This window comes from Symphodus melops (assembly GCF_947650265.1).
Source record: "Symphodus melops genome assembly, chromosome: 17".
NCBI classification, from domain to species: domain Eukaryota; kingdom Metazoa; phylum Chordata; class Actinopteri; order Labriformes; family Labridae; genus Symphodus; species Symphodus melops.
In genome coordinates this window covers 1,748-9,849 of record NC_136707.1, presented here as the reverse complement: position 1 = coordinate 9,849, position 8,102 = coordinate 1,748, and the positions used below count along the sequence as shown (strand labels likewise).

The 8,102-nt window shown below is 52.4% G+C and overlaps 2 protein-coding genes across 2 annotated transcripts; both read left to right on the top strand.

Annotated features, from left to right (window-relative positions):
* The first annotated feature begins 338 nt into the window (after window positions 1-338).
* pde6hb (phosphodiesterase 6H, cGMP-specific, cone, gamma, paralog b) lies at window positions 339-2,513 on the top strand. The gene is made up of 3 exons (XM_079366570.1): window positions 339-462; window positions 1,428-1,585; window positions 1,667-2,513. The coding sequence occupies exons 2-3, from the start codon at window positions 1,443-1,445 to the stop codon at window positions 1,782-1,784; spliced, it is 261 nt and encodes an 86-aa protein (XP_079222696.1). The 5' UTR covers window positions 339-462; window positions 1,428-1,442; the 3' UTR covers window positions 1,785-2,513.
* A 1,385-nt stretch (window positions 2,514-3,898) lies between these two features.
* Window positions 3,899-7,858, top strand: LOC306838404 (retinoic acid-induced protein 3). Its single transcript, XM_079366566.1, has 4 exons — window positions 3,899-3,926; window positions 5,635-6,836; window positions 7,139-7,194; window positions 7,313-7,858. The coding sequence occupies exons 2-4, from the start codon at window positions 5,699-5,701 to the stop codon at window positions 7,400-7,402; spliced, it is 1,284 nt and encodes a 427-aa protein (XP_079222692.1). The 5' UTR covers window positions 3,899-3,926; window positions 5,635-5,698; the 3' UTR covers window positions 7,403-7,858.
* The last annotated feature ends 244 nt before the right edge of the window (window positions 7,859-8,102 follow it).

Here is an 8,102-nt window from a genome sequence, read left to right as displayed (position 1 = left end):
GATGATGATGTTTGTCAAGAGATGAAACTTCCAGAATTCTGCGGAGTCATGATCGACCGTCCTGCAAACAGGATGAACACGGAGCGTCATGTGACTCTCTCACATGGACCTGAAGCGAGCGGCTGGTCGCCTCCTCGCCACAGCTCCGAGCTAAAAGCAGGCGTGCTGAGATTTAGAGGGATAAGCTCCATCCAATCCTTCCAGATTGATCTCTGACACCGTCTCCTCAGCGGGTGGCAGCGCCTCCTTTCCATGGCAGCTATAGAGGGCAGCGGGGGGGGGGGGTGTTTTGGCTTGACCCTCTTCGCTGACCATGTGACTGGAAAGAGGAGGATGCGAGGATTAGAGCTGCAGATATAAAAGCAGAGATGCAGACGACACATTTCATAAAGTCAAGAGGACAAAAGAAGCAGCGCTGAGAAGACGAGGACCGTGACCCTCTCGGGACATCTGTGACAGCAGGTGAGGACGCTCTGACAGACACACACGCATGTCTTCACCTCTGACATCTGTGAATGCTTTTAAAATCAGCTCAAACTAAAGCAGATGGAAAATGTTGTTTTCTAACTTTGTATAAATTTAAAGATTTATTGTGATTCAGTGACTGTGTGACGTCGACACGCATTTTATTTGGATTTTTCTTGTGATTACCAGAAAATCCTGCTTATTTCCTCGAGATCTTAATAATAATGAGGCGTCCTTAAATCGACTCGCTGTCACCGAGTCCAATCAGAAGTTTAATGTAAATTTGAACTTTAAAAAGAAAAAGAGAGAAACTTCTAGAAGCTTTACTTCTATGTGAAACTTTAAGAGACACAATGACAGGAACAGAAATGTAAACAGAGTGAGAGAACAGGTGTCTGCTCAGGTGATGTTGAGAAACGTCTGCACAGACGAGGCTCCGCCTCCAGGACGTAGAGCTGCTGACATAGATCTGTTGACATAGATCAGGATTATTAGTGTCAGGAGCCAGCGGAGGGGGGGGTCAGGATCAGGGCTTAGACTGGATACCGTTCGGGGTCAGGTCTGAGATGAGGACAAGAGGGACACACGGGGACTTCTGCTCTCGTTACGGGAAGAACTGGACGCAGCTTCACACTCGACAGTCAGGGACAAAATACGAGCACGATCACGTCTGATCACGTCTGATCACGTCTGATCACGTCTGATCACGTCTGATCACGTCTGACAGCTGCTCGAAGTCTTTGTGCTCTTTTCGCCTGCCGTGTCCCCGTCGTTGAAGAAGGGCAATTAGTGCGCTGCGGATCAGAGCGGGATTACAGCTAATCTGGCTGTTCAAACTAATCTGCATAATCCGCAGTGAGAGCTGAACCCGGATTAAGAGAGGACAAAAGACCAACACGTGTCTCTAATGGGATGACCTTTAAAAAATAACCGTCTCCTTTTTTTTTGGGCTTTTCTTTCAGAGACCCTCCGCAGAAATGAACGCCAGCCCCCCTGCAGGAAGCGCCCTGGCCCCTGGTGGTGCCACCGGGCCCACAACACCCAAGAAGGGACCCCCAAAGTTCAAGCAGAGGCAGACCCGCACATTCAAGAGCAAGGCCCCCAAGCCAGGCCAGAAGGGGTAAGAAGGAGGAGACCCTGGAGTCATGTTGTGTTGTGTTCAGGGTCCGCGTCACTCACTCACTCCTCTCCTCTCCTGCAGCTTCGGTGACGACATCCCCGGCATGGAGGGTCTCGGCACAGACATCACCGTGGTGTGCCCATGGGAAGCCTTCGGCGACATGGAGCTCAGCGACTTGGCCAAATACGGCATCATCTAAGCCTGCTGCCTGCTGCCTTCCTCGCCTGCCTGATCCTGTCCTCCGTCACGCCCCCTCCGCCCGGCCTTCACCCTACCTCCCCTCGGCACGCCGCGATAAGGCTGCCGGGAAACCCCCCTAATGTCCTCTCGTCTATCTACCTCGAGCTCGTCTCCACTGCGTGGACGGAGAGCCTAATCATGTTCTTATTTTTATGTTATTATATGATACTGTTTAAAGTATATATACTTGAAAGGAGAAGACGAGAAAAATGCCTCCACGTACCCTGGCCCCTCCCCTTTGCTCCTCCTACAGTAGCCTCCTCCTCTCGCCCCTGGCCCCGCCCCCTCCAGACTCCCCTCTCTCCCTTCAACACTCCTCACCCCCCCGGCAACGGTCGCAAGCAAAACACTGGTTAACACTAGCTTGGATTTGCTTCTAGCAGTAAAAATGTAAATATGTTGTCCTCAGAGTTGAACCTTTTTTATGCCCCGCCCCCTTCCTTTCTTGTATTTCCACACCTTGTCGCTGTAAACACCCGAGGATGCGAGCAGAGCGTGCAGCTACAATGCACTTTGACTCGAGCGTGGAGGATGAACGCCCCTCTCTCTCTCTCTCTCTCTCTCTCCTCGCTGCTATCAGAACCCTCCTTAGAACGCATGAAAACATATAAACGCTTTGTGTGGCGAGCAAATGTACCGGGAGCTGGCTGTGTCCTGATAGCTGCAGTAAAGTGTGTTTCTTTTTAGAGCTCATGGTGTCTGTGTCTTTATTTCTCTTCACTGGAAGCTGAATGGGTCTGTGTGATAAACCTTTCATCCAATAAAAACACTGATTCATAAAAGATGGCGCTGATTTCACCGCCACTAAACCCTCGGCGAATAAGAGGGAAAGACGAGTGTGACACGCACGCGTAGCTTCAGCAGGAAAACTAGGACAAAATTAAAGCACTAAATTTCCAACGAGGCCGGCGCTAACAGCAACAGGAAGTGGCGGCAGTGTGGTACATAACGCCATCGAGACTCCCTCTCTCTCTCTCTCTCTTTGCTCGCTCGTTCAATTAAAACCAAAAGTTCAGCTCAGTATTTATCTGCTGCTCTAAACGAGACGCCGGGTGCTGCTGGCCAATCAGAGCAAAGCATGGATCAGAGTCATAGGACACGCCCACCTCAGCACCGTACCTCGCTCGCTGACACGCCACATCTCGTCCACGGTGAGCGCGAGCGTCACGCCTGCTTTAGAACGTCTGAAGCACAAAGACACTTATTGATTTCCTTCCTGCAGAGTGTGTGTGTGTGTGTGTGTGTGTGTGTGTGTGTGTGTGTGTGTGTGCGTGTGTGTGTGCGTGTGTGTGTGTGTGCGTGTGTGTGTGTGTGTGTGTGTGTGTGTGTGTGTGTGTGTGTGTGTGTGTGTGTGTGTGTGTGTGTGCAGGACTCTGCAGGTTTGTGATGTCAGCTCAACGCTCAGATTCTTCACACGTGACGTGATGCTAACGTGCTAACCTTGTGATCCTGCAGCACACAAACACAGAGTCGACCACACGCCCTGTGAACGCCGGCGTGTTCAGACCCGACTCCAGGTGTTCTGTTTCAGCTTGTTAACCCCCCCCCCCCCCCCCCCCCCTTCTATTCCACATGTTGTTACCGTGGTTTACCTGTAACTAAGGTGACGTCTCGAGCTTTTTCTGAATCCTGACGAGACTCAGGTGAGTCAGGTGGACTCTCCCTAAAAACCTAAATCCTGCACCCCGCCCTCGGCGAGCACGCCAGGTGATCTCACACTGCGGTTCACGTGCACGCTATCCAGAGACGGGATGCAAAACCTTATGGGAAATGTGTTCAGAAGCAGGGAGGAGTGTACTCTGTGTGTGTGTGTGTGTGTGTGTGTGCGCGTGTGTGTGTGTGTGTGCGTGTGTGTGTGTGTGTGTGCATCTTCACCTGCCCCACCTTTAGTCTGAGGGAGGGGCAGACCTGTTGATGCAGAGTGGGAGCGTTCATCAGACACTCGAGTCAGCGGGCAGAAAACATGGACACGTCTTGTTCAGGATAAGAGCAGCTGGTGAAGTCCACGCTAACGCTCCAGGACCAGGATCAGGACCAGGACCAGGATCAGGACCAGGACCAGGATTGGAACTTTAAAGGAGTTCAAAGAAAATAAACAAAGGTAAGTTCTTCTGTTTTTTCCTTGTAAGAGTCGGGACACGTTACGGAGACGAAGTCACGTTTGGACTCGATCGACGCTGAGTGAAAGTTGCTGAATGATTATTGTATACAGAGGGGGGGGGAGGGGGGGGCAGGGGGGGGGGGGGGGACAGCGGGTGTGTATTGTAACTAATGTCTTGTGTCCTGCCTGTCTGTATACTGATACTGGATGCCTTGAATTTCCCTCGGGATCAATAAAGTATCTATCTATCCATCCATCCCTCTCTCTCTCTCTCTCTCTCTCTCTCTCTCTCTCTCTCTCTCTCTCTCTCTCTCTCTCTCTCTAAAGCCAGCGTGCCTCTTCATTAAACCGTCTGTCAGACTCGTGTCCCAAAGCGTCCCGCTCTGTTTGACCTCTCCTGATAGGACAGTGACACTTCCTGCAGCTCATAACGGAGCCTTTGTTTCCTCGCCATGCGTGAACGCTCAGATACTCATCGCTGATAAATACGACAGCGGCCTTTTAAATCTGTCACAGTCAGTTTCTCACCTTCAGACACGAGCAGAGCGTTCACCTGGAGCCAGTGGGAGGGGCTTAGACTGTCTGCACGCCACCTCTACAGACTGTCTGCACGCCACCTCTACAGACTGTCTGCACGCCACCTCTACAGACTGTCTGCACGCCATCTCTACAGACTGTCTGCACGCCACCTCTACAGACTGTCTGCACGCCACCTCTACCGTCTCTACAGACTGTCTGCACGCCACCTCTCCCGTCTCTACAGACTGTCTGCACGCCACCTCTACTGTCTCTACAGACTGTCTGCACGCCACCTCTACAGACTGTCTGCACGCCACCTCTACCGTCTCTACAGACTGTCTGCACGCCATCTCTACAGACTGTCTGCACGCCACCTCTACAGACTGTCTGCACGCCACCTCTACAGACTGTCTGCACGCCGTCTCTACAGACTGTCTGCACGCCACCTCTACAGACTGTCTGCACGCCACCTCTACAGACTGTCTGCACGCCACCTCTACAGACTGTCTGCACGCCACCTCTACAGACTGTCTGCACGCCACCTCTACAGACTGTCTGCACGCCACCTCTACAGACTGTCTGCACGCCACCTCTACAGACTGTCTGCACGCCACCTCTACAGACTGTCTGCACGCCACCTCTACAGACTGTCTGCACGCCACCTCTACAGACTGTCTGCACGCCACCTCTACAGACTGTCTGCACGCCTGGAGCGTTGTTTCTAAAAAACGTAACGAGTCTTAGAAACACGGGGTTATTTCAGGTAACTGACGGCGTGCTGTCGGTCCGACCGCCACGAGTCAAAACTCGACTTTTGAAGACCTTTAAAGGATCCTGTAATTATTATAGTCACTATAAAAACGACCAATCAGTGAAGGTAAATGATGTCATCGGATGATCTCTGTTCAGCCGTCTCGTCTCGTCTCAGTCTTCCATGTTTCCTGGTCGCACTCCTCCGTGGCGTTCCTCCTCTCTCGCCGTGTTCTGGCATGTTCCTGCACTCCCTCGTCTCCTCACGCTCAACCTGTCAGATCACTGCTTCTCTTTTTTCCACGCCGTGACCTTTGTCCTCCTGTCTTCACTTTTCACGTTGCCTCTTCATCACTTTCAGGAAGTCTTTTAATCCAAACTTTACATGTGAGCTGGTTTTTTTTGTTTTTTTGCTGACGTGGACTTTTTTTCTTTTCAGGGGAAACGACCTTGAACATCAAAGGACGTCAAAAACCAAAGAGCGGCTTGAAGGAAAGACGAAGATGTCTCTGTGGTCGGAGCGGAGCAGCTCCCTCCTCCCCGTCCTCGTCCTGCTGCTCTGCGTCCCTCTCTCGTGTCTCAGTCAGTCCACCAACAGCAGTTCAGCCAACGCCACCACAGACACGCCCACCACTGCGTCTCCGTCCTCCAATGTGACGTCTCTAAATGGCGTTCCAGGCTGCAGGGCCGGCCTGAACCCGGTCTACAGGTACCTGTGTGACCGGCGGGCGGCGTGGGGCATCGTCCTGGAGACGCTGGCCTCTGCAGGGTTCGTGTTCAGCATGGTCCTCCTCCTCGGCCTGCTGCTCTGGTCCATCTGGATCTGCATGTCGTCAAGGCAACAAAGCAGCAGCAGCATCGGCGGCACGGTGCTGTGCATGTCCATGTTCCTATTGGCCACCGCCGGCATCTTCGCCATCACCTTCGCCTTCATCATCCGCCTCACCCCTCAGACCTGCCCCACCAGGCTCTTCCTGTTCGGCGTGCTCTTCTCCCTGGCCTTCTCCTGCCTGCTGGCTCGCTGCCTGGCTCTGCTGGGCTTCGCCGCCGCCCGTGGTTGGGGGGAGCCTGGCGTGGCTCTGGGGCTCTTCGTGGTGCAGGTCATCATCGGCACCCAGTGGCTCATCCTGGTGCTGGTGCGGGACCAGAAGCCGTGCGCCTACAGCCAGGACGAGTTCGTCATGCTGCAGATCTACGTGCTGTGCCTGTTGGCCATCAGCCTCGTCCTCTCGCTGCGCTTCCTGTGCCGCTCCTGCTTCACCTACGGCTACAGCTACAACGGGCCCGCCCACCAGCAGTGGAGGGCGCACGCCGCGCTCCTCTTCCTCACCTTGATGCTCTCTACCTGCATCTGGGTGGTGTGGATCACCATGCTGACCTGGGGAAACCCCGAGGTGAACCGTCGGCCGCAGTGGGACGACCCGGTGCTGTCCATCGCCCTGGTGGCTAACGGCTGGGTGCTCCTGATGGGGCACGGGTTGGCCCAGGTCGCCTTCCTCTGCAGGGGGGAGGCGAAGTCCAAAGACGCCCCCCTGAGCTTCGCCGGCTGGACCAGCCCCAGCGCCGACATCCCGGGACTGAGCAGCCCGAAGGCGGGTAAAGACAATGGAAGCTTTGAAAACGAGAGTGAGAACAGAAGAGGTGAGAAGCTGCCATCACGAGGTCGTTTAGAGGTCATTTAGAGGTGACGAAGGGCGCACAAAAATAATGACAGTTACTTTAAATATCCAGTGATGAGGTGAATCATCTCCGGGTGTGTCGACCAATAACATTTTAGAAAAGAAGGTAAACAAATCACAAAGACTCAAAGTTAGGAATCCTCAAATAATAACGACAGTCAATCGAGGGCGGGGCCTCTTATTATGACTAAGGGGGCGTGGCCTGTACATACAAATAAGGGCCAGAGTTGATTTCTTATAAATGTAAATCCTGTCTCGCTTCAGGCCTGAGAGCTGAGCCGTCTCTGAGATCCCCCTACGAGTCTGGATTCTCCATGTCGGTGAGTAATTCATCATTACACACACACGCACGCACGCGCACGCATGCACGCGCGCGCTAAGGTTAATGAAAGCTAATTAATTACAGCGACATGATTCGTGTTTGCTTGTGTGTTTCAGGAAATAGACCCTGACAGGGATTACACCATCCCCCGCCCTCAGACCACCAACTACCAGGAGCCTTATGATGAATATTACCAGCAGAATTAATCTCACTTTGTTACACGTGACCTCCTTCAAACCAGAACTGACGCCGTGGGCGAGCGCGCACGCGCACAGCCTGCTTTCACCTGTATATTGTAAATGTTTGCCTGCAGTGTTCACAGGTGTCACGTGGAGGTCTAAAGCTCACGGCCGAATGGAAGAGTGTGTGTGTGTGTGTGAGAAAGTGCCAAACTGCTGAGCAGGAAGAAGGTGTGAGGAAGAGGAGGAGGAGGAACATGAGACTCGACAGGAGGAGTCAGCACTTCGTGTCATCCTTCATCATCATCTTCATTATTTCCTCAAACTGTCCGAGCTCCTGCACACAAATCAAACCAGAGCTACAGAGTGTGTGTGTGTGTGTGTGTGTGTGTGTGACACGTTTTTAATTAAATGTTGGTGAATAAAAAGATTTCTGTAATTAAATTCTGAAGCAGCTCAACTTCAAACATCCATGAAAAAAAGAACGTGAAAGAAATCATCACTTTATTTTATTTCACGTTCAGCTCCTTCTTCATTGTGTATTTATAAAAACATTTGTTTTTTATTTTAACATTTACTTTGTTTTGTTCACGTCCCTCCTCCTGGATAACAGACGAGATTCAAAACGCGCTTTCAGAGAACCAGTTCCGGTTTCTCTGCAGACCAGATTCAGACTCGCGCCTCCTGCTCACCTGCTGTGACCTGCAGGTGTGCAGTAACAGTTCCA

Coding starts and splice junctions, on each gene's coding strand:
- pde6hb (XM_079366570.1), top strand. CDS start 1,443: ATGAACGCCAGCCCCCCTGCAGGAAGCGCCCTGGCCCCTGGTGGTGCC. Junction 1,586..1,666: donor CCCAAGCCAGGCCAGAAGGG/GTAAGAAGGAGG, acceptor CCTCTCCTGCAG/CTTCGGTGACGACATCCCCG.
- LOC306838404 (XM_079366566.1), top strand. CDS start 5,699: ATGTCTCTGTGGTCGGAGCGGAGCAGCTCCCTCCTCCCCGTCCTCGTC. Junction 6,837..7,138: donor CGAGAGTGAGAACAGAAGAG/GTGAGAAGCTGC, acceptor GTCTCGCTTCAG/GCCTGAGAGCTGAGCCGTCT. Junction 7,195..7,312: donor AGTCTGGATTCTCCATGTCG/GTGAGTAATTCA, acceptor TGTGTGTTTCAG/GAAATAGACCCTGACAGGGA.